At 45.4% G+C, this 26,366-nt stretch overlaps 1 protein-coding gene across 1 annotated transcript in view; it reads right to left on the bottom strand.

Annotated features, from left to right (window-relative positions):
* Nucleotides 1-385: 385 nt before the first annotated feature.
* Nucleotides 386-26,366, bottom strand: part of LOC311127341 (DNA-binding protein RFX7-like) — a 36,023-nt gene continuing 10,042 nt past the window's right edge. The window contains exons 2-10 of the mRNA XM_084159168.1: nucleotides 22,309-22,342; nucleotides 12,531-12,613; nucleotides 9,998-10,036; nucleotides 9,723-9,848; nucleotides 8,797-8,913; nucleotides 7,267-7,351; nucleotides 6,819-7,026; nucleotides 4,574-4,872; nucleotides 386-4,373 (exon numbers count right to left, since the gene is read on the bottom strand). Of these exons, the coding sequence (XP_084015294.1) occupies nucleotides 1,011-4,373; nucleotides 4,574-4,872; nucleotides 6,819-7,026; nucleotides 7,267-7,351; nucleotides 8,797-8,913; nucleotides 9,723-9,848; nucleotides 9,998-10,036; nucleotides 12,531-12,613; nucleotides 22,309-22,342 (4,354 nt within the window). The 3' untranslated portion in view covers nucleotides 386-1,010. The remainder of the gene's footprint in view (nucleotides 4,374-4,573; nucleotides 4,873-6,818; nucleotides 7,027-7,266; nucleotides 7,352-8,796; nucleotides 8,914-9,722; nucleotides 9,849-9,997; nucleotides 10,037-12,530; nucleotides 12,614-22,308; nucleotides 22,343-26,366) is intronic.

Below are 26,366 nucleotides of genomic sequence, written 5' to 3'. Positions count from 1 at the left end.
GTTCTTGGCAGAAGGTTTGGAACTATTTCTTATTGGTCTATTAACTAATGTGATGGTGATGTCACCAGCCAGGCCAAAACTCCATCCCACCAAAACAGGCTGAAATTTCAGGCGGTCTTTTCAAACAGCTTTTACACTAAAAAGGGCATTATCATAATTTTCACAGTATTATTCCAAGCTCAGTGGAAATATATAAAACATGGATGGTCTGTAAGTAGACCAATGATACATTTTTATTTACAGATTATGGGGAATATTTTTAAACCATTGATTGATTTTGGTATATTTTTGTCTTGCACCTGGAAGCACCTGCAATCCTTAAGGAGACTTGAAATGGCAATGAGAAACATTAGTACTAGTGCATGCTACTGTAAATGCCCTCTCAAGGTCATGTACTGTACATACAATAGCCTAGGTATCTCAACTCTTAATTGAGATGTACAGGGGCATATTAGGTGAGCATACACCCCATTTAACATTCTTGCACAACAGTATGCTTCTAAAGCAGTTCCAAATGATTTGTCTGATAAAGTCTATCTTCAGATCTACTTCCATGGAAGTAAAACAATTTACAGAGGGAGGAACAGTTGCCAATTATTTGCCAAACCTCTCTATTTAGTCAACAGCTCCTGAACAAAAAATGATACAGTCTACAGATAGATGTTTGGTCATCTTTAAGAGATCTCTTCATATCCTCTGTGTCCTTCTGAAAAGGTACAAATACTTGTTCTTCTACTGTCTTGATTTAAATGCTCTTGAATGACTTTATGTCGTCTGAAGAGGGAGAAATGGATGAGTCAGCACCAGCGATGAGCTGTGAGAGAGAAAACCAGCATATTTGTAAGAGTGATAATATCTGTTCAGCCTGGCACTTAGACTGGACAAAAGTCATTGTATCCAGAGTGTTGCAGTGTGCTATACAATGTCAATGTGAATAATTACAAAGAAGGTTTTAAAAAAACAATACGTATAAACAATTTCACCCTCATGAAATAAAAGCAAAGCCCATATTAACCCATTAACCCGACTGTGGGCTGGTCTTTACTTTCCAGCCAATCAAATCCATTGGAATTTGCAGTCTCGCCGCAAATCTGCTGGAACAGCGGATCATTCTTCAGTTCCTCCAGTGTAGAGTCTTCATATTGTCCCTGCTGCTGATTGGGGTCAAACAGAAGGTTTGTGTCCAAATTGTTCAGGTCATTGATGCTACTGGAAAGGTCAGAGGTCAGTCGAAAATCAGACCCCACAGCGTTGAGTTCTGACACCTGTCCCACGAGCTGATTGCCAGGAGTAAGGCTGCCGTCCGCTAAGAGGTCTTTAACGGTGGTGCTGAAATCTAGCTGCTGCTGCTGTTGTTGTTGTTGTTGTTGTTGTTGTTGTTGTTGTTGTTGTTGTTGTTGTTGTTGTTGTTGTTGTTGTTGTTGTTGTTGTTGTTGTTGCTGCTGAAGGTTCTGGGCCAGCAGCATAGGCTGGCTCTGCTGCTGCTGCTGCTCTTGTAGCTGCTGCTGTTCTCCAGGAGCTGATTGTGCTTGGCTGTCACCTGCTGAGAGAATCATCTGTTCATTCCTTGAGTTCTTCATGAGGTAACCGGGCTTCTGAAATTCGTAAGCATTCTGAGCATTGGAAGTCAGAGTCTGGTGGTTGGCACTGCTGGGGAAGCTGGGCGTGGTCTCCAAGATCTGGGTGAGGTTCATGCGGGCTGTGTAGTTGGACGGCAGGTTGTTGATGCCAAGGCCCCGCACCGCGTCGTCACTGTCCCCGTCCATCTTGCTCAGGAGCACGTTGGTGATCTTTTTGCTGTTGTTCTGGCCCTGCATGGGCAGCACCTCCATCTGCATCATCACGTTGACAGGCACAGACTGGCTCCTCTGTGCCATGCTGCTGACACTAACGTCCCCATGGCTGTTGGCGATGATGTTGATCATCTCGGGGGTCACAGGGGAGGTGAAGGGGGACACCACTGTTCGGGGGATGTTCTGCAGGCCGTGGTTGCCACTCAGGTTTCGCTGGCGCACAGCAGGGCTCACACTACGACAGCGGAAGGTCCCGCCTGCTGAGGATGTGCTGGTGGCCTTGTTGTCCAGAGGGGCGGGCACAGCAAAGCCCTCCTGCTTGTTCAGGTTGGCCATAGTGGCTGCCTGCTGCTGCACCGGAGAGATGGGTGTCAGACGGCCGTAGTGTCCATCATGGTGCCTCGTCTGAGACTGATAGGACTGGCCAGGGATGGCGAAGGCATGGGGCTTTCGGAAGTGGTCGTCGACCAGGTCCTGATAGCTGGGGAGGATACTGATGCCGTTGATGGAGTTCCCCCCGCTGTTGTTGTAACCATTGTTCATCCACTCCAGTTTGGCCTTGTCTGGGTGAGTAGCCATGGGCCTCTGCATGGGCTTGACGGGGCTGCTGGAGACGAGGCTGCCGTCGTGGTAGCCTGTAATGCTGGAGTTAATGGGCGTGAAGGCAAAGGGGTTCCTGCACTCCACAGGGCTGGGGGGCACGCTGCCGCTGCAGTTGGAGTGTGGAGTGCCGATGGGGGTGTGTCGGCTGCTCCCCAGGGCACTGTCCACCGGGGTGGTGGGGGCTATGCGGGAGCAGGGGCTCTCCCTGGTCAGGCCCTGGCCTCCTCCCATCATCTCAGAGGTGGATGTGGGAGTTGGGGTAGGGGTGGGGGTGTGGATGGGGGTGGTGCTGCTGTGTACTGATTGGTAGTAAGAGGTCACTGTCTGGTTGGACGACATCATGTTGCCCTGCATTATAGACTGATGGCCTTGCAGCGTCACGTCAGCTCCGAAGGCCTGCAGACTGCTGTTGAGCTTCATCTGCTCCTCCATCTGCACCAGCTCCTCCACAATGCTGTCCTGGGTCATATCGTCATCATTGAAGTGGAAGTAGTCCATGTCTGTCTGCATGGAGACCTGGCTAGAGGCTGGGGCCTGGCCCATCATGGCCAGGGGCTCCATGATCGGGGTGGATGCCTGCTTGTGCTCTGTGATCTGCTGGGCGTAGGCCTGCTGCTGTTGCTTACCTCCCTCCAGCTGGTCCCCAGCCCACATGGTGTTCCTCAGGTCACTCACAGCAGACTGCTCCAGTAGGGCAGAGTTGTTGGGCATGGCTTGCATGTTACCCGTCATGTGCTGCTGGTGCTGAATTCGTGCATGACCAGCTGGGGCACTAACGTTGCCGATGCTGCTAGTGTCCATGGTGGTCGGAGTGTTTCTTCTCTGCACGGAGCTCTGTGGTTTGACAACAGTCTGGAAGCCTCTGATTCCGATGGGGGAATCAGAGAGTGACAAGATTCGAGTTGGGACAGTGGAGTTCAGTTTCACAGTAACTTTGCCGATGGCTGGTGCACTTTCAGGTCTGACCGGGGTTCCTGCCCTGGGGAGTTTCTTCACTCCTGCACCAATCCCATGTCTGTAACCATCGGAGCCCCCAACAGGCTGCTGGGAGATGAAGACCCTTTTGACAGGCGTGGGATAAGACTCTGGGCCGACGCCTGGGCGCTTCCTGGGGCTCTTGGAGGCGATGAGTGATGTGGCAACAGTGCTGCCATTGGGTGACAGAGTGGTGCTGATATTCTGATTGGAGACCGTCAAATACAAAGTGCTTTCGTTATTGGTGTTATTGCTACCAGCTGTAGCTGCCACAGTGTTGTTGCTCAAAGAGGACTTTCCGTTGCATTTGGTTCCAGCCATTGCCTCCAGTCCCAGGGAGCCTTTAGTGTGAGGTGTGGGCACACTGGCAGCCCTTGGTACAGCCCCTCCAGCCCTCTGGCCCCCTGCAGCTTCCTCAGTCATAGTAAGCCGGCTAGCAACCAGGGCCGGGCTGCCCTCACTTATGGCTTCACCCTCCATCATCTTGATGTCGATGGTAGGGGTGGTGGTGGCCCGGCCTGACCTGGCTAAGGGGGACAGGATGGGGGCTGCAGAGCCACTCCTGGCCCGTGGGCTGGGCCTGCTCTCCTCCAGGGCCACAGTGCTGCCCATGCCAGCAGAGGCAGGCCGTAAGGTGGTGTTGGTTAGGGTGGTTGTAGTGCTGCAGTTGGGAGCCAGTGATATGGTGGTCATCTTGACCACGTTGACAGAGGTGACGTGGGGCGTGGGCTGCATCACCGTCTTGATGGGGCTGTTGGTGATGAGCAGGGTGGGGGGCGAGCTCAGGGTGATGGCGCTGGTAGCTGAGGGTTTAGGCAGGATCTGGGCATAGCGGTGTCGGGCAGAGCGGTCCCCGACAGGGCTGGCTGAAATGTTCTGAGGGGTCTTGGGACACTTGACAGGCTGCATTGACTGGGTCACCACCTGGAAGTTGACAGGCAGAATCTTGCCCTCCGATGTTCCCACAGGACTGGGGGACATCAGCTGCCTGCTCCTCTGTACCTGCATATACAGCAAAGCAAAACAAGACACAAAAAAGTATTATCAAGATGTAAAAGTTATGAATAGCTTCTGTTGCACATGTGATATAGGCAACACAAAGTTATCGCTTGTATAGACGAGTAACAGGAACATTGCAAAGACAGTGGGATATATACAGTAAGCTTAGACAAACACAGAAGTAGAATACAAGCTTAGCTTACCGTGATGGGGCTGGGGACTGCAGCTACCACAATGCCAATGGTGGGATGTGGGGAGAGCAGGGCTGGGCTTCTACAGGTAATGGAGCCAACCCCAGGCGTGCCCACGTCAGCCCGCCTGGCCTGAGCCTCTCCGGGGAGGGGGGAGTGCAGCATCTGCTCCTGCTGCTTCTTCTGGATCTTCCGCTGGAGCTGCTGCTTGGCATCGATGGAGGGAGAGGGCAGGGTCTTCACTTGGGGCTGGAAGGAGTGGGCTTCAGCTGTGGGGGCGAATGCTGAGGATTGCAGCGGCATTTTAACTCCTAAAGGGAGGAGACAGAGGAAGACCGAAACAGGTTAACACATGTTTTGGGTAAACAAATTGCCATGGTCCTCCTAGGCAGAGCAGCTTCTATTTTGCAGAAAGCATAACAATCCCACTGGGCACACACTGCTTGAATAAACATTGTTTTCACATCATTTCAATGAAATAACGATGAACCAATGTGGAATAGATGTTGAATTGACGTCTATGCCTAGTGTGATGGCTTTTAGGGACTGACAGGAGGTGGTATGTAAATGCTAAAGCTGGTCATTGAGAAGAAGCTGCCACTAGATGGAAACCTTTCACTGTTCATCATACATGAGACTGAAGTTTGACTATCAACACATACAGTGCATTCGGACAGTATTCAGACGCCTTGACTTTTTCCACATTTTGTTACAGCCTTATTCTAAAATGGATTAAATAAAAAAAATTCCTCATCAATCTACACAATGACAAAGCAAAAACTGGTTTTGCAAATGTATTAAAAATAATAAAAAACAGAAATACCTTATTTACATAAGTATTCAGACCCTTTGCTATGAGACTCGAAATTGAGCTCAGGTGCATCCTGTTTCCATTGATCATCCTTGAGATGTTTCTACAACTTGATTGGAGTCCACCTGGGGGAAATTAAATTGATTGGACGTGATTTGGAAAGGCACACACCTGTCTATATAAGGTCCCACAGTTGACAGTGCATGTCAGAGCAAAAACCAAGCCATGAGGTCGAAGGAATTGTCCGTAGAGCTCAGAGACAGGATTGTGTCAAGACACAGATCTGGGGAAGGGTACAAAAAAATTTCTGCAGCATTGAAGGTCCCCAAGAACACAGTGGCCTCCATCATTCTTAAATGGAAGAAGTTTAGAACCACCAAGACTCTTCCTAGAGCTGTCCGCCCGGCCAAACTGAGCAATCGGGGGAGAAGGGCCTTGGTCAGGGAGGTGACCAAGAACCCGATGGTCACTGAAAGAGCTCCAGAGTTCCTCTGTGGAGATGGGAGAACCTTCCAGAAGGACAGCAATCTCTGTAGCACTCCACCAATCAGGCCTTTATGGTAGAGTGGCCAGACGGAAGCCACTCCTCAGTAAAAGGAACATGACAGCCCGCTTGGAGTTTGCCAAAAGGCACCTAAAGGACTCTCAGACCATGAGAAACAAGATTCTCTGGTCTGATGAAACCAAGATTGAACACTTTGGCCTAAATGCCAAGCGTCATGCCTGGAGGAAACCTGGCACCATCCTTACGGTGAATCATGGTGGTGGCAGCATCATGCTGTGGGGATGTTTATCAGCGGCAGGGACTGGGAGACTAGTCAGGATCGAGGGAAAGATGAACGGAGCAAAGTACAGAGAGATCCTTGATGAAAACCTGCTCCAGAGCGCTCAGGACTTCAGACTGGGGCGAAGGTTCACCTTCCAACAGGACAACAACACTAAGCACACAGTCAAGACAACGCAGGAGTGGCTTCGGGACAAGTCTCTGAATGTCCTTGAGTGGCCCAGCCAGAGCCCGGACTTGAAACCGATCTAACATATCTGGAGAGACCTGAAAATAGCTTTGCAGCGACGCTCCCCATCCAACCTGACAGAGCTTGAGAGGCTCTGCAGAGAAGAATGGGAGAAACTCCCCAAATACAGGTGTGCCAAGCTTGTAGAGTCATACCCAGGAAGACTCAAGGCTGTAATCGCTGAAAAAAGATGCTTCAACAAAGTACTAAGTAAAGGGTTTGAATACTTATGTAAAATGTGATACCCGTTTTTTAATTTTAATACATTTGCAAAATGTCTAAAAACCCGTTTTTGCTTTGTCATTATGGGGTAGTGTGTGTAGATTGATGAGGGGGGAAAAAACATTTAATCAATTTCAAAATAAGGCTAACGTAACAAAATGTGGAAAAGGTCAAGGGGTCTGAATACTTTCTGAATGCACTGTATTGTCACCTGTTGGTGTACCAGTCATGACCGTGAGGGCTGCCACAGATTTGGTGCCGATGTAGTGGCTGTTGAGGAGGAAGCGAGCCAGGTCCTCCACAGCATCAAACTGGCGGCTCAGCACCTTCTGGGCCCATTCACACACCAGGCCACAGGCCGCAGAGCGCACCTCCTCCTCCGCACTGCACAGCTGACCTGAGGGCTCCAGCACCTCACACTGAAGCACAACACAGACACATGTACAGGTATTAGGAATTATAGTCGTATATATCCCTGTATCATTTTCAGTTCAATATGAAGCCTCAAAATGTGGTCATTTAACACATTACATTAAATAAAGTTATGTTATGGTTGGACTACAGTTAGGCAAACCTTTCATGCTTATTTATTTATTTTCTTGAAAATCTATTTAAGTAAGGTAAAGACCTTGAGAGAGGAAGGCGTACAGATAACTTACCCCGTCCCCTGTTTTATGTAACTCCAGGTTGGGTAAAGATGGCATGTGGACAAAGGCTTTCTTCCTCAGTCCACTATAGCAGTATGTGAGCAGGGGTTAAGGTCAAAAACACTGAACGGTCAAACATTTAGTGGTCCTATGTAGCTCAGCTGGTAGAGCACGGCGCTTGTAACGCCAAGGTAGTGGGTTCGATCCCCGGGACCACCCATACACAAAAAATGTATGCACGCATGACTGTAAGTCGCTTTGGATAAAAGCGTCTGCTAAATGGCATATTATTATTATATTATTATTTAAGAGTTAATTTATGGATGTGCTAAAATGTGTTGGTTGTTTGTCTGTAAAGAGCAGGGCATTAGTGCTTCAGGGACCATTCTAGCACTGAGAGACTGGGATTGCCCCACAGGATAGGGTAAGAAAAGTGCCTCAGGGCAGAAGGTCAGTTGTCACCCACAGACGGATCTAAGGAAGAGCCTTCTCACCCGAAGCTGAAAACAGCTATCTCCCAGCCAGCATCAGTTTCTAGTCACTCCACTACTAATCCCTTAGCCCCTCAGGCCTCTCACACTCCCACTGAACCTTCTCTTCCCCCTCCAACCTTTCATGCTGTGACCAACCCCACTGCCCAAAATAAGGCGGTGTGGATTTGTGGTGAGAGCTAGCCTTTTATCAGACGCTGGTGTGAGAGGGTGACAGCAGGTGCTCCCTGCTGAACACTTCCAGACACTTAGGAGGTGTCTCACGCAACCAGGCAAAGAGCTACTCAGAGTTATAGCACAGTTATGAATGACTCACTTTCTCTCACACAAAACAAATAATAAAATATAGACAAATAGGTCCAAGAGCGTGATCTTGAATTAACTTGTACCTTCGTAGAGTGTGTATTACATTTGGAAACAGAAAATAGTTCATTTAAAAAGAGAGATATAGATTACTAAGCAAGCCACAGCTCAAGATGTTCTGACTTAGTCTGATTTGACTTGGGCGCTCATATTGAGTTTCAGTTGCTATTGCAACCGCCATATAAAAACAAGGTCTATTTCAGAAAGGCTCCGCATTGAAAATAAAAAGTGCATGCATATGCAAGTATAAGTATATAAAATGTATGCACTCACTAACTAAGTCGCTCTGGATAAGAGCGTCTGCTAAATGACTAAAATGTAAATGTATATTATACTTTTTTTTTTTTTTACTCCACCTCAACAAAATAAGAATAAACTCATTTGTCACTATACTAATTTAACGGACACTAATCTCATTGGAGACTGTAGCTTTGCCAAGTCTAGAGTCGTGATCTCATGGAAAAGACATTGAAAAGACATTTCACAAATTGTTTCCTGAAGGTCAAGTACACAGTGATTCCCCTAAGTGTCTCTGTCCTACTCTACTGCTCTCCAGGCAGAGGCCGCTTTATTTGATTTAATTTCAGTTCTATATTTAGAGTCTCCATGAACTGAGACAACAGATGTTCTGCGACCAGAGTCCAGAGAGGCCAGATTGTTCGCTACAAACCATTCCAGTGAAGGATATTTTGATTTGCCTCTCATGCCAAGTCGACGTGCCTTCATGTTTGGAAATACATTTTTCATGATCTTTCCAAAGTCCGCCGCACTCAGTGGGTGGTAGCAGAGATTGTCACAATAGCTCCTGAAACAGACAGACAGACAAACAGAGAGTAAACATTTGTTCGTCAGGGGAAGTAAAGTTCAGATAAACAAGGCATTGGAAATCTCAGTAAAACCAAATAAACAATGTTAAATATCAAATAAAGACAGTATCAAATAAAGAGTCACATAAAAACAGTGACATCTGGGTGAAGACGTTCCCAAAGAAATCAGAACCATTATTAGTACTTTCATTTGCAATGAATGAGGACGTCAAACTGTGTGCTACGTAACAGTCACATAGCATTTCAATGACTGTTTCAGACTTTCCGTTCTAGTGTTACCAACACATGGTGCACATCTTTTCCCATGCTTTCTACATCTATCTATATTGGTGCTTTGGCTGGCAGTATGTAGATCCTTCATAGCTGGCAGTGTACGGTAAAGGATAATTTCTTTAGTAACAGTGCTTAATGCCAAATGCTATGTACTTTCATAACATGCATCTCACGTCATAAAATAAAACGGTCATACAAATGTGTACCTTGTTCTTGTGAAACCTCTTAGAAGTCAAGTGTTCATGGAAATCAAATTCAAAAGTAAATCCATCCATTTCCACCTGGTATGGAATTTAACCTGTCAGGTATTCCAAACACCCTATAATAGCTGTACACAGTGCTATCAATATGTTTCTAAATTGGTGTGGTGTCCGTTTCCAGAACATCAAAACAGGATGACAGTGTTTTCTGTTTGTATTTAACAGTGCTAGTGATTTGAAAATGACCCGAGCTGGGCAAAGTCCCCTTGGCTTCACACTTCCCTATGTCCCCTTTCTCACAGTCAGATACCCACTTGTACTCGTCATAGACCTCCTGTTTGGGCAGAGAGGTTTCTGGGTGTTCCTCTAGGTGATTGCGGATCCAGTTGAACGCGTGCATCTGCTGAGTGCGGCTTGATGACATGGAGCTCTGATCACTGCTAGAGAAAGCAGGAGAAAATAGGTTATTTACAGTACAATCACAAAAAAACATGACTGCCGAATCTACCTTTCCCGCCCCATTTTTCAAATCCAACCAACACAAATCCCCCCCATGTCTCTGTGTTTTAAGTGAGAGAGGTTTATGTACCATGAGAGTTCTCCAGGACTGGCAGACCCTCTCTCAGTCCTGATGGGCATCGTGTGCAGTGTTGGGGGATTGAGGTGGTGGAGGTGATGAGGATTAGATGTGGAGAACAAGTAGGAATTGATCATTGCTTTTCAATCAAGGTATGATAATGACAACATCAATGAGCAGTGTGTGTCACCTGATCCTAAACTAACTTCAAGCCACTTCCCGGGCCCCTGGACACTTTTGTAGATGTGAGAGGATTGGATAAGTTCAAGTAATATAGGGAAATTCCTCTTAGCCTATCAGAAGGCAAGGTAAAGCTATAACAGTATTCCTTAGGCCTAATACATATCCAATCCTTTTAGATCTACACACATTCCTAGGGAGTAAGGGCTTCGGTCGATTTGGAATTAAGCGTGTGTGTGTGTGTGTGTGTGTGTGTGTGTGTGTGTGTGTGTGTGTGTGTGTGTGTGTGTGTGTGTGTGTGTGTTACAGATCAAATATACACGAGAGAGAATACAAGACATACATTTACACATATTTTGCAAAAAGGTAAAATGTGAAGGGTTGAGGAAAGACGTTATTAACAAGTTATTAAGTAAGGACTTTCAATCAGAACACACACACACACACACACACACACACGTTGTAGTCCTATGTGGGAAATCAATATCAAATCAATCAATGCAATGATTAAAGAAACTGCCAAAGCTTATTTGCTCTCTAAGGGAGAGAGTTTAACATAATGAGCAGAGTTTTACATAAAAACAGTCCAAGCTAAGGTTGACAGCCATTGTAATAGATGTGGGGATGGTATAGGGTGCAGAACATCCACAGTGCATTCGGAAAGTATACAGACCCCTTGACTTTTTCCACATTTCGTTACATTACAGCCTTATTCTAAAATCAATTAAATAAATAACAACATCAATCTACACACAATACCCCATAATGACAAAGTGAAAACAGATTTTTAGAAATGTTTGCTAATGTATTAAAAATAAAAACATAAATACCTTATTTACATAAGTATTCAGACCCCTTTGCTATGAGACTCGACATTGAGCTCAGGTGCATCCAGTTTCCATTGATCATCCTTGAGATGTTTCTACAACTTGATTGGAGTCCACCTGTGGTAAATTCATATATCGACAGGCACACACCTGTCTATATAAGGTCCCACAGTTGACAGTGCATGTCAGAGCAAAAACCAAGCCATGAGGTCGAAGGAATTGTCCGTAGAGCTCCGAGACAGGATTGTGTCAAGGCACAGATCTGGGGACGGGTACCAAAACATTTAGGCAGCATTGAAGGTCCAAGAGCAGAGCAGCTTCCATCCTTCTTAAATGGAAGAAGTTTGCAATCACCAAGACTCTTCCTAGAGCTGGCCGCCCGGCCAAACTGAGCAATCAGGGGAGAAGGGCCTTGGTCAGGGAGGTGACCAAGAACCCGATGGTCACTCTGACAGAGCTCCAGAGTTCCTCTGTGGAGATGGGAGAACCTTCCAGAAGGACAACCATCTCTGCAGCACTCCACCAATCAGGGCTTTATGGTAGTGTGGCCAGACGGAAGCCACTCCTCAGTAAAAGGCACATGACAGCCCAAAAGGCACCTAAAGGACTCTCAGACCATGAGAAACAAGATTCTCTGGTCTGATGAAACCAAGATTGAACTCTTTGGCCTGAATGCCAAGCGTCACATCTGAAGGAAACCTGGCACCATCCCTATGGTGAATAATGGTGGTGGCAGCATCATGCTGTGGGGATGTTTTTCAGCGGCAAGGACTAGGAGACTAGTCAGGATCGAGGGAAAGATGAACGGAGCAAAGTACAGAGAGATCCTTGATGAAAACCTGCTCCAGAGCGCTTAGGACCTCAGACTGGGGCGAAGGTTCACCTTCCAACAGGACAACGACCCTAAGCACACAGCCAAGACAATGTAGCAGTGGCTGCGGGAAAAGTCTCTAAATGTCCTTGAGTGGCCTAGCCAGAGCCCGGACTTGAACCCGATCGAACATCTCTGGAGAGACCTGAAAATAGCTGTGCAGCGACGCTCCCCATCCAACCTGACAGAGTTTGAGAGGATCTGCAGAGAAGAATGGGAGAAACTCCCCAAATACAGGTGTGCCAAACTTGTAGCGTCATACCCAATAAGACTCGAGGCTGTAATCGCTGCCGAAGGTGCTTCAACAAAGTACTGAGTAAAGGGTCTGAATACTTATGTAAATGTTATATTTCCGTTTTTATTTGTAATAAATTAGCAAACATTTCTAAAATCCTGTTTTTGCTTTGTCATTATGGGGTATTGTGTGTAGATTGTTTTAATCAATGTAATCAATTTTAGAATAAGGCTGTAACATAACAAAATGTGGGAAAAGTCAAGGGGTCTGAATACTTTCCGAATGCACTGTATATTATGCTACTAGGCTAATGGATAATGGGGTAGATCATCAACATTCGGCTAAGTCATGTGCATATGGCACGGAACTGCATGCATGCAGACATGACACAAAACAAACGCTGTTCAATCAAATGAAATAATTATCAATTACCTTTTTTCACTGTTGCTGGGACCAGAAGGCAACTTAAGGTAGAGGTAGAGTTTCTCGATGTCTGTAAACTTCTCCACATCTTGCTGTAAAAGCGGAGCACAGGGAAGAAGAGAGATAACAAATAGGTTCATGGTTTTTTTTCAAGTGCCATTTTTTTTCTTCTGTTCTGTCATCCCTGTGATGAGTAGGGTAGGAGGAAGAGGAGGAGGAGTAGTATTCATGGTAGTGTCTTTATCACGCCACTGACTTAACATGCTTGACTGATGTCTCTCTCAGGCCAAACACAGTCCAGTCCATGAGAAAGGAAATGCTTCTTTTAATTCTCACTACTTCAATAATCCACTAAAATGTGTTCCACAAAGGTTGACAGTTTACCTTCTACTCCAGCTAGAAGAGCATGAATAATACAGAAACGTTTCCTTTTTAAATGGTCCATTCTTAGTCTACTCTGAGTGAAGTCAGGTGTTCTCTGTTTCTGCTGTAGTAACACAGAAAGCTAAGTGTTTAGTTGTACAACGTAGGACTCGTTGAGGCACCATCAGTGTAAAGATGTAAATTAAACAATTATGAAATGTAAGACAAAGACTCTTCAGTTCCAGTGAAACCTAAAACAACCATTTCAAACAACCCCCTTAGTTCGGTTGGACTAGTTTGAACACTATCCGCACCCGGGAGCGCACGAAACAACGCATTTTTGTCCAATAAACAAATTACTTGCATGGACACATGGTTTTGTTTAGGAGTTTTAGTTCATTTGACATTTGGTAATGTGAAACCAACCGGACCAAATGAAAAAAATACAATGTAACAAATATTCAAACTCTGATACAAACTATAGCTCAAAACTGTGTGTGAAAAAACCCCAAAAGACAACAAACAATGTTCAGGAACAAATACCCCCCCCCCCGCCACAAGAAAACAAAAACATGGATGATCCTGCAAATGAGATTAGGGACGTAAAGGAGAGATTATAAAATCAGAGAGATAGGGAAAGGGCTGGAAGTTGCTGCAGAGAGAACCACTGATCTTTGTGCGGTCTTGTTCAGAAGGATCCTGGCTGCATCCTGATAAACAGTGCTCGAGCTAAGATCAATGTGGACGAGTGTCAGGATAAACAAAATTACACAGAAACACTCAACCTCATGGATTCTGAACATTTCTAAAACATTTGTGTGTGTGCAGTAAATACCACAGGGTGTTAAAGATCAACACAGGGGGTCCTCATCCCTGCCGCAATGACAAAAGCCATGAGGAAATCTCTTAATGAGATCAAACAAATGTTTCCATCGAGGGGAGAGGGTTGGTGTGTGTGTGTGTGGTTTGCACTGAGAGCTCCTAAGGATGTTTTCACACTTGGTCCCTTTCAGCAAAAAATGAAATTCAGTGCAGTTCAATACATTTTTTGTGCAGTGTGAACACTCCAAAGGAACTCAGGCCCCTCAAAAGAGTCCCTGACGCGAACCGAACTGAGACCATCTCGAAAGGTGGTCTGAGTTCGGTTCGCTAGAATTCCGACTGTCCGGTTCCCTTTTTTAGGGCAATGTGAACACTAAAGTTCCCAGGTTCACTTGTCATTATTCCCACACCACACACTAGACTATTGCAATAAACCCTCTCACATTGGTGCCACAAAAGAGAGAAGATGATGATGTGCAGGTTCGCGGGAAAAACGTGTGCCATTTTTGGGATATTGATTTTAGCGATTGTTAAGGATGCACAGAAATACCAAAATATGTGTGGAGTTTTTAGTTCAGATTATTTGTTTGAAATGTGTGATCTATAGGCTAAGAGAGCTTCATAATTAGATTATGGGGTTTGAATAGTGTGAGAAGACAACATGAGACATATGATATCTGTTCTTTTAAAGAGGACTATATGTGAAAACACCCTAACAGATACCATGAAGGAACATTAGGATAAATACGAGGTGATGGAGCCCTGCAATATCCAGAGGGGGTTGTTACAGCTACCGTGGGTCAGTGTTATGACTTTAACAAGCACTGATACCTGCTAACCTAACAAACAGACTGCTTTTAGACAGTTCATTACGGTTAGCCAAATAATGCTGGAGGCAGACTTTTCCATGTGAATGCAGATGATTAGGGTGTCACACAGATGCCTTAGGGGTGTAGCCCAGCTACCCAATGTTTTACAACACATCAACAAACATTAACTGAGAGAATGGTTTCAGTATTTGGAAGCTATTTCACTGAGTGACTGGACAGCATGCCAAAAAGTCCCCACCAAAACAGAGGAGATGATGAGGTAGCCTAAATCTGGTATTTGTGTTTGCAGGGTTTTGGCACGGGGGCAGAGGGTCTGGCATGTGCAGCACTGGGTCTCACAGATGTCATGACATAGGGTCTTTGGGGTTGTGTCACGCCATGATCTGATCTGACCTCCACAGCTCAGTGACCACATCCACTCACCGCCTGGACAGTGCATTAGCGCCACAACAACAGCACGACAAGTGGCCACACATGCCACAGATAAGTACAACTTACAACAGTAAACAAACAAGCAAGCACTGGATCACACTTGCACTCTTACTCACTGTTTCTCGCTTAAACCTCCCCCTCAATCACACATAGGCAAGCTTTGAAACGTGCTGGCACGCATGCACACGCACACACACACAGCTAAGCTCAGCTGTGAAACACATTGGCTCATACACAGGCATGAAAAATAAATAAAAGCACAATCTGTATATCTCACCCTCTCTCTACCCCAGTACTACAATGGATGGTGGGTGCTAGTTGAACCCAACCCAGTTCAGTGTTTGGAGGATGACTGGGCCCAGAGCTACAAACGACAAACAACCCTCTCCAACTAGCTGCTTCAAAGGGAATAGGGAAGATGATAGGGCGGGGCAGGAGTGATTTAAATTCTGCTGGAGTAGAAGGCGGCAGACGAGAGACTTTGGCTCCAGGCACAACTCTCCAACACAGAGCGGGAGGGCCCTGCAGGGAGGAGGGGGCTCACACATCACGTTCTGGATTCTTGAAGAGCTGCACCGTAGTAGAGCTTTAGCACCCAAAAACAACATCCTCATCTGAAGGGGCCATGGTGCCTCTGTCTACTACACAATAATCACAGTTTTAAAACAGTAACCAACATGTGGTGCGATTGTTTTTTCTAGCACCTACTTGTTATCTCAAAAAATTTAATAAAATCAGAGACAAACACAAATTAATAATGATGTTTATTTACTTTCAAGACCGATTGACAGACCACAACGACAACATCTAAAAGCAGAAGGGATACAGACAGTCCCATGGAATTTTAATGACCCACCCAACCCCCCATAGAGGAAGTCATCGGAGGTAGCAATAATCCGAGGAATACCTAATCCGGGGGCTAGCAGAGCGGGCAGTTAAGCTCACGTAAACAAGCTTTTGTTTTCATGGTGTCTGCTGTAGGAGACCAATGCTAGGGGACATCAGACCACCAGACCGGTGGTTTACATTGTGGTGCAGACTGCAGTGGACAGCCAACATTTCCAGAGCAGCATCTCTGACACCAACGTTATGGAAAAGAGCTAAACACCCAACACATGATCATAAAGAGAAGCTCTGGGTGCCATAGCAGGGAGGGGACAAACACTCAAACACACACATACACACAAACACCACACAGAGATGCTGACAAGCGTGTCTTGACAGCATGAGTGCACAGAGCCAGACAGCCATCAGCGGAGCTGGGGGATCGGTTTGTGCGCAGCGCCGGCAGACTGTGAGCTAAACTGAAATCCCCTGCCGTTAACCCTTTCCCCTGAACTGGCCTCTGCTAGCGGAGTGGTCAGCAGCCCCCGCCGAACATAGCCACAGCGTACACACACTGCGTACGTACACACACTGCCAACACACTGCTCCCCACCCCTGTTCAATTGGTTTATAAGAATAGACGCATTCGCCCCTCCGTCTTTTCTATTCGCCTCTTTGTTGCTAGGGGAATGGGAGCGCACCAATGGCTAAAGTTATCAGCCACTGAGCAGCGTTAGTGATGGGGGGGTAAATAAAAATGGCTCGCAGACAGACAGACGTCGTGGAGCCAACTGGACTCTCCTTTTTAGAACGAGAGTCTGATGGAGTGGAAGAGAGTAAACAGACACGCTGGGCTACGTTACACACCCTCTGTCAGACAAAGGAGCGATGATTCCTAGTGGTCCTTCACTTGCGGAGCACAGGACATCACACCCTGCTGCTGCCAGACAAGCCCCACTACTTCACACAGCACACTTCCAAAGTAGAAGTAAAGGCAAGTCAATGTTTTCCAAATACTCTACAAACCAGACTATAATCAAAGTCCAACACAGATTCTCAACTATATTTACAGTAACAGTCAAAAGTTTGACACACCTACTCATTCCAGGGTTTCTCTTTATTTTTACTATTTTCTACATTGTAGAATAATAGTGAAGACCTCAAAACTATGAAATAATACATTTGGAATCATGTAGTAACCCAAATAGTATAAAATAAATCAAAATATATTTTATATTTGAAATTCTTCAAAGTAGCCACCTTTTGCCTTGATGACAGCTTTTCACACTCTTGTCATTCTCTCAACCAGCTTCATGAGGTAGTCACCTGGAATGCATTTCAATTAACAGGTGTGCCTTGTTAAAAGTTAATTTGTGGAATTTCTTTCCTTCTTAATGCGTTTGAGCCAATCAGTTGTGTTGTGACAAGGTAGGGGTGGTATACAGAAGATAGCCCTATTTGGTAAAAGACCAAGTCCATATTATGGCAAGAACAGCTCAAATAAGCAAAGAAACGACAGTCCATCATTACTTTAAGACATGAAGGTCAGTCAATACGGAAAATTTAAAGATCTTTGAAAGTTTCTTAAAGTGCAGTCGAAAAAAACATCTAGCGCTATACCGAAACTGGCTCTCATGAGGACTGTCACAGGAAAGGAAGTCCCAGAGTTACCTCTGCTGCAGAGGATAAGTTCATTAGAGTTACCAGTCTCAGAAATAGGCAATTATCTGCACCTCAGATTGCACCTCACAGAGTTCAAGTAACAGACACATCTCAACATCAACTGTTCAGAGGAGACTGTTCAGAGGAGCCAACTGAGAGACCTGAGCCCTAGGACCATACGTCGGGACTACCGGCCGTGGTGACTCCTTGCTATCCCCAGTCCGCCTGGCCTTGCTGCTATTCCAGTTTAAACTGTTCTGCCTGCGGTTATGGAACCCCTACCTGTCCCAGACCTGCTGTTTTAAACTCTAATGATCGGCTATGAAAAGCCAACTGAGATTTATTCCTGATTATTATTTGACCATGCTTGTCACTTATGAACATTTTTGAACATCTTGGCATGGTTCTGTTATAATCTCCACCCGGCACAGCCAGAAGAGGACTGGCCACCCCTCATAGCCTGGTTCCTCTCTAGGTTTCTTCCTAGGTTTTGCCTTTCTAGGGAGTTTTTCCTAGCCACCGTGCTTCTACACCTGCATTACTAGCTGTTTGGGGTTTTAGGCTGGGTTTCTGTACAGCACTTCGAGATATTAGCTGATGTAAGAAGGGCTATATAAAATAAAATTGATTGATTGATTGACTGCGTGAATCAGGCCTTTATGGTCGAATTTCTGCAAAGAAACCACTACTAAAGGACACCAATAAGAAGAAGAGACTTGCTTGGGCCAAGAAACACGAGCAATGAACATTAGACTGGTGGAAATCTGTCCTTTGGTCTTAAGAATCCAAATTTGAGATTTTTGGTTCCAACCGCCGTGTCTTTGTGAGACGCAGAGTAGGTGAACGGATGATCTCTACATGTGTGGTTCCCACCGTGAAGCATGGAGGAGGTGGTGTTGGGGTGCTTTGCTGGTGACACTGTCAGTGATTTATTTAGAATTCAAGGCACACTTAACCAGCATGGCTACCACAGAATTCTGCAGCGATATGCCATCCCATCTGGTTTGCGCTTAGTGGGACTATGATTTGTTTTTCAACAGGACAATGACCCAAAACACACCTCCAGGCTGTGTAAGGGCTATTTGACCAAGAAGGAGAGTGATGGAGTGCTGCATCAGATGACCTGGCCTCCACAATCACCTGAACTCAACCCAATTGAGATGGTTTGGGATGAGTTGGACTGCAGAGTGAAGGACAAGCAGCCAACAAGTGCTCAGCATATGTGGGAACTCCTTCAAGACTGTTGGAAAAGCATTCCAGGTGAAGCTGGTTGAGAGAATGCCAAGAGTGTGCAAAGCTGTCAAGGCAAAGGGTGGCTACTTTGAAGAATCCAAAATATATTTTGATTTGTTTAACACTTTTTGGGTTACTACATGATTCCATATGTGTTATTTCATCGTTTTGATGTCTTCACTATTATTCTACAATGTAGAAAATAGTAAAGATAAAGAGAAACCATGGAATGAGTAGGTGTGTCCAAACTTTTGACTGTTACTGTATATGGATACCAGTAGTCATCACTGCTTGGGTGTCCAAGATCCCTCACTGTTGGCCATGGTTTACTTTCATTACCACTGGTAATTAGTTCAGTATCAAAGTTTTAGTAGGGTCTGCTCTGTTCTACATTTTGGGAGTTGAGACAAAAGGTCATCGTTAGAAGGGGAATCGACCAATTCTGTTGGACCAAACCTCAAACGCAAATAGCAAGTTGAAACTGCTTGTTGTCAGAGAGGTTGAAGAGATCTTTCGGTACACACAGCACAGAAGGAGGAGGGGCTTGGTGTCTGTGTGGGAGTGGGAAGGTGCACAGTGCACACAGCACAGAAGGAGGAGGGGCTTGGTGTCTGTGTGGGAGTGGGAAGGTGCACAGTGCACACAGCACAGAAGGAGGAGGGGCTTGGTGTCTGTGTGGGAGTGGGAAGGTGCACAGTGCACACGCAGAGAAGGAGGAGGGGCTTGGTGTCTGTGTGGGAGTGGGAAGGTGCACAGTGTACACGCAGAGAAGGAGGAGGGGCTTGGTGTCTGTGTGGGAGTGGGAAGGTGCACAGTGCACACGCAGAGAAGGAGCGAAGGAGACGAGACCAAAAAGACAAAATGCTCATAAAAACTGAAAAATATATAAATCTCGATTCTTGTGATACAGGCATTTGGAACATCGCACTAAAACACACATTCAAATTAGTTCCATATCGCCCAGCCCTACTTCTGCAGTCATTCAACTTCAGCCACTCATAGACCTTACATCTCTGAACTCCATTTGCACTTTGACTGGCCTGAGTCTGAAGACCCTACAAACTACAGCAAACAGCACCCTTGGCAGGGGCAAGTGTACACACTCGGATGACAATCCTAAATGAGTCAGTGTCAGCAGACAGTCTACACTCCCCTGCACCTTCACACGGCCAATGTTAAATACCCATCCACCACCATCCCTAATCGTATATCAGTCCCCTCGGTACCAACAACATCAACAGAACATTTATAGACTGGTTGTATTCTGGCGCCAACTACTATAGCTTCTTTTGGATGAAAGACAAGTTCAGAAATGATGGCAGTTACACAACTAGCTATGCTATGCTATGCGTCGGCAAAACTGAGCTATGGCGTCAACCCGACAACATTATTACCGAGTCTGATACCATTTAGGAGAATGAGCTAGACATGAAGGGAAAACCTGATTGGTTGTGATGAGTCTCAGAGAAACTGAAAGCTGTTAGAGGAAACGGGTTAAGCCTCTGGTTACATTGGCTTGTTACTGTACGTTATCTACTCTGTCTCAACCACCTGGCAGACGACCTCTCTCTCACATCACAAGAACCACTGACCTGTCTCTGAGTCTTCCAACTAAACCCAAAGCTCTATGGCGAATGAATATTCACACAAAGGGCAGCTAACTGAGGACATCTGAACAGAATCAGTTTGAGATGAGGCCAGACACCAGAAAGAGATGCCTCATGCAGACCCTGATCGTGGAAGACTAGTAATATTATTAAGACATTACTAGTGGAGCGTGGGCATTAGTGATTCAGCAAACACACAGATGGGTTATACCACTCACTCCACTGAAAGACTAAAACGGCCATCTCTCCCCAGAGAGCATTCTCCCATCTCCATAAGACACAGTCTGAGGCAGGAAACAACCACAGTATCAACACAAGTTTCATTATTGATGTGTGTTCTACTTATCACCACCGCTGACATGTTCAACATCTGTAAATTAAAACAGAGGGAGATAGTGGGGTTAATATTAGACGCTAGTGCTTTCCCATGTCCTCTAGAAATCCTTAAGAGGAAAATAAAATAAAGTCTGTCGGAATTGAACAACGTAAGAGAACAGAGACCCTTGTGGAATACAACTGAAGGCATAAACCTTTAATGAGTGCAGCTGATGCAAGGTGGCGTGTGAGATTGCAACATTTAGCACTGTAAAGCTGACTGGAGTACGGGAGCTCATGCGTGTATTGCTGACTCTGGCACCTGCCACGAACATGGAGATTTGTGTGAAACTTTGGGGCTCCAGGGATTCTGTACTCTGCACTTAACAGTACACGAGACAAGACTTTAACCACTGGGATTGTGGTCCCCTTTCACTGAGGAGGAGAGAGGGACAAGGCAGGTCAATGAGGACAAACACTCGTTGACCTCCTTATACGTGTAGCCTGAGTGCAAAACATAGGCTACAATGTGGCAGTGGTGGTGGGTGATTTGATTGCTTTGACAGGTCTAGCCGTCTATCCTCAACATACCTCTTGGTAAGATACACCTCTGACAAGCTGAAGCCCAGCCTGCAGTATTGAATAAAGTAAACACAGCAGGTTTCCCAGAGTAACTAGAGTGTAGCCTTGACCTCTGCTCAGTCTCCTGCCTCTCCTGCTGGGAATGGCAATGCACTGGATCTTACCTCAGTGTTGTATAGCACCCATCTCTATTGACGGGCATAATATTTCTATACTTGGTCAATTACAGTACATAGGGCCAAATCCTCACATGAACACACGTAAACATCTTGAACTTTCAGGTAAACCATGTGCTGCAGATGTCAATAGGAGATTTGTGTGAACGTTTGACTGAGTTATGTTCAAGTATCTCAAGTTGAGTTTTAGATGATAGACTAAGTCGCTTTGGATAAAAGCGTCTGATAAATGGCATATTATTATTATTAATGTTCAATCACACCGTGGTTGATTGAATTTCAGTTGAAGGCCAGAACCTATGAGCAAAAACACAAAGGTCTAAAAAGATCAAGTGATGACAATTGTTTATTTGTTTATTTAACCTCTATTTAACCTTTATTTAACTAGGCAAGTCAGTTAAGAACAAATTCTTATTTACAATGACGGCCTACACGACAAAGGGACATGACCACTGTTTTCATTACAACACCAAGCACAACGAGGTAAATAATTTCATCCCATCTTCTGGAGACCATTACGAGCCTAATACTGTGTAGTATAACTATAGGACTCATTATGTAAGATGAAATGGGTTAGTGGAGTTTCAGTGAGATCATTCAACAGGACTGAGCAGTATTTTTTGGTCAGCAATGGCTGTCAGCAAACTGTTTCATAACGGGGCTACTTTCAGCTCTGATATCAAGTGTGGTATAAATAAGTCAAACATGGGACCACCTGCTTAAATACTACAGACAGAGTAGATCTCAATGCTGCATCCTTTAACATAGTCTCACGACACTGGCGAGGAGGTGAGAAGCACAGAGATTACATTTCAGAAACCTAAAATGTACCTTACCTTATTCAAGTCAAAAACATACCTTAAATATTGGGGGGAAAAGTTTAACAATTGTGAACAGAGCATGCATTGTGGTTAAAGGCTTTATGACAAGGAAGACTCACCAAAATATTGTCCACATTTGACTGTACAGATTTGCTGAAAAAGAAGGGAAACATAAGACAAATTAGTATGACGCAAGTGTAATGTGAGCACCATGCATAAACCGGATGTATTAATAAATCTGTGGAACGTAAGGCATGAGACAACCCTCCCACCCGCTTCTCCCTGGTCATAACCAATATATCCCAGGAACATGTTGTCATATGTAAAAATGGAGATAGACACTACATAAATGTCCTATAGCACTCAATGCCTATTAATAATACCTCCCTCAGAAAGTCCTTGACGGTCATTGAGGGGACTTCAATCCAGTACAAACCGGTATCTAGGCCTAATCCATATAAAAAGGTACTGTAAGATCTGACTTGACCTCACGGCAATGTCATACTGCTAGAAACACAGAAAGGAAAGTCAACCTATCATTAATTCATCCCACAGCATATTAGTCAAAGGACCTAAAAGCCACACACACGCTCTCTCAGACAGCCAGTTAAAATCAAAGAGATAACGGACTCACTGACTGTTGGTTACAATCGTTCACAGACAGCCTGCTACAGTTCCTCACAGTGAAGTGAGTGGAGAGGTCGCTAATGCTTTCACAGTCAGAGACTCTTGTGGCCCCTTGCTGAGTCCGCCCACTCAAAAACAACACACATCTACTCCCATAGCCTGAATTGACCCAATTTCCTCTCCATAGCCTTCAGAAACATCACGTGAGGCCAGTCCTGGATATTGGTGTGAACCACAACACAACTCAAAAGGTTAATTGAGAGATGCAGAATTGTAAACACTTTCTCTCACTCTGTGTGTGTGTGCGTGCGTGCATCCACATTCTGCAGCTCAAGAGGTGAGTGGTCCATGACACTTCTCCAATTGAACCACATGGTAAATCCCTCTCTGTGGCACAGCTCGCTTTCAAGTCAGTTTACTTTGATAACATTTACATTTTTAGTCATTTAGCAGACGCTCTTATCCAGAGCGACTTACATTATCTTTTTTTTTCTCATACTGGCCCCCCGTGGGAATCGAACCCACAACCCTGGCGTTGCAAACGCCATGCTCTACCAACCATTCCCTCCGCTACCCTGGACGACGCTGGGCCAATTGTGCGCCGCCCCATGGGTCTCCCGGTCGCGGCCGGCTACGACAGAGCCTGAATTCGAACCAGGATCTCTAGTGGCACAGCTAGCACTGCGATGCAGTGCCTTAGACCACTGCGCCACTTGGCTCTCATGCAATGGCCTCTCACACTACTAAGAATCAATACAAGAACTGGTCATAATGAGGCAGGCAGCTCCTATTTGATCATCTATTACAATGAAGGGGCAGAACCTAGGACTTATTTGTTATTAAGTAAAAGTACAGGTCAGGTTCAAATGTCAGGTTGCTGCTGTGTGATATGGGGCCAGGTCAGACTGAGGGGCTGTTACTAGGTTACTCAGGGCAGGTCAGAATCAGGAGACTGTTATTAGCTGTGACAGAGAAAGTAAGCTTTAATGGACTGTTACTAGGTGAGGCCAGGATTTCTCAGTGTTGATAATAAGCAGGTCTGCCAGGTTCCTCTCATTAAGCTGTTTCTAGGTAAGGCCAGGCAGGTACAGAGAGAGCGCCTCGTTAAGCCATTGTTGCTGTGGAGAGCTGGGAGGGGATTGCGAAAGGGAAAGACAGGATTTAGATTCTCCCTGCCGGATCCTTACTGCACATCACTCCAGTTTTAAAATGTTCTGCAGCAATTATACCCCCGTTCTGGCCACACAGCATTACTTAACAAGCTCTGCCTATAATCACTTAGTCAGGACTATAACCTCACTGGGCAGGGTACACAATAATATTGATGACTGGCATTACAAAGGGGGTTTAGGGGTAAATCAACCTGCAGTATAAAAATGGCACAGATTCCTCTGACATTTTGATTTAAAAAATGAAATAAAAACATTCCTGTGGGTCAGAGTGGAGTCTATGAGTTTGTATCTCTACCTGTCCCTAAATGCTGAGTTTGGTGATTTTCATGTGAAACATGGACCCATTGCCATGCAGGGCTGTACGTACATTAAGACTGAGGAAGTCTGGTTTCTAAACACATCCTGTTGAACCCTGGGCTGGCAGTAGTGGAGTTCAGCTCGGAGTGATGAACCCACTCACCCTGCCTATGTTGGCCTCATTCATCTATATCCAAGCTGCACCAGGTCACTGAGGTAAACTTGAACATGTCTGTTCTAATTATTTTACTTTATTTAGTGTAATGCACCAACCGCCACAGCTTGAGATTTACATGATTGATTGTATATATTTGCTGGATTTTGTCTCTCACAAAAACCTTTCTGCACTAAGCAGCTAACTGCTGCATATTGGTTCAGAAACCCTTGAATGAACATCAACTAATGTGCCTACATCTACCACACAACAGGTCTTATTTCAGCATTTCAATAAATCATTCTGAAACGTTGAGATATAAGAGCCTAAAGTCAAAACACAAATCAACAACATTCGAAAAAGATAACTGGTAATATGACCTGACATGTGCAAATAATCCACATCTTATGAAATAATAAACACTAAACCTAAAATGTTACATTAATAGGGACTGTGTATGTTTTTTTCCTGAAGAGTGCCCTGATTTCCAAAGGCAGCAGAGCAGACTCTCCCCACCCCCCCAGCTGGCCCCTCCTGAACTCCCCCTATTGAACGTAAACAGTCAGAGCCGGCAGGAAGGGGCAGCCCTGGCTGCTCACTGTCTGCCAACCTCCCTCAATATGGCTGCTTCAGGGAGAAAGAGGATTGCCTGACATTCACCTCTAAACCCCAGCGACCGCAGACAGTAGCATGACACTGGGGAAGGCTGGAGCACCAAAGCTGTGTTATTCTGAATGATCAACGTGGGGAGACCGGGGGGACGGGACATTGCTGACTTCTCTCCCGGCGAGCAGACATCCAACCCCGTTGAACCTCTCGGATCTCATATTCTTACGCTAGAGTGGGGATGGTGAACCTTTTAAACTGAAGCCTGACATACCATCTGAACAGCCACCACATTGAGTGTGGAGCAGATACAGCCCACTACAGTTCAAAGTGTTTCAACTGAATAGGACAATTGGGGGTAAAAGTTGATAAGTAGACAATTGGACTATAATCAGTTCTAACATACCTTTCACAGAGGTTTAAATACAGTAGGTCAACTGTTAAATGGAGCTAACACCAAAGACATGACATCCCCTCTCTCCACTCAAGAGTCAGTCAAACGTTGAAAGCCACCATTTACCCACAGAGGTTTTTTCAGTACACAGACTGTCTCACAAAAACAGGTTTAGACATTTTTGCAAATGTATTAAAAAACAGAAATACCTTATTTACATAAGTATTCAGACCCTTCGCTATGAGACTTGAAATTGAGCTCAGGTGCATCCTGTTTCCATTGATCATCCTTGAGATGTTTCTACAACTTGATTGGAGTCCACCTGTGGTAAATGCAATTGATTGGACATGATTTGGAAAGGCACACACCTGTCTATATAAGGTCCCACAGTTGACAGTGCATGTCAGAGCAAAAGCCAAGCCATGAGGTCGAAGGAATTGCGTCGAGGCACAGACCTGGGGAAGGGTACCAAAAAATGTCTGCAGCATTGAAGGTCCCCAAGAACACAGTGGCCTCCATCATTCGTAAATGGAAGAAATTTGGAACCACCAAGACTCTTCCTAGAGCTGGCCACCTGGCCAAACTGAGCAATCGGGGGAGAAGGGCCTTGGTCAGGGAGGTGACCAAGAACTCGATGGTCACGCTGACAGAGCTCCAGAGTTCCTCTGTGGAGATGGGAGAACCTTCCAGAAGGACAACCATCTCTGGAGCACTCCACCAATCAGGCCTTTATGGTAGAGTGGCCAGACTCAATTTTAGAATAAAGCTGTAACATAACAAAATGTGAAAGAAGTCAAGGGGTATGAATACTTTCCAAAGGCACTATATATCTACAAAAATAAGACAGATCCTGCTTCTGTTGCATGTTTGAGTGTTTGTTTAATAGCCTACGGATTCCGTGAGCACCAAGCCTCACGCAACCACAAC

This window comes from Coregonus lavaretus (genome assembly GCF_964263955.1).
Source record: "Coregonus lavaretus genome assembly, chromosome: 4".
NCBI classification, from domain to species: Eukaryota; Metazoa; Chordata; class Actinopteri; order Salmoniformes; family Salmonidae; genus Coregonus; species Coregonus lavaretus.
Note: the sequence above shows the minus strand (reverse complement) of the source record. Positions and strands in the feature narration are given on the sequence as shown.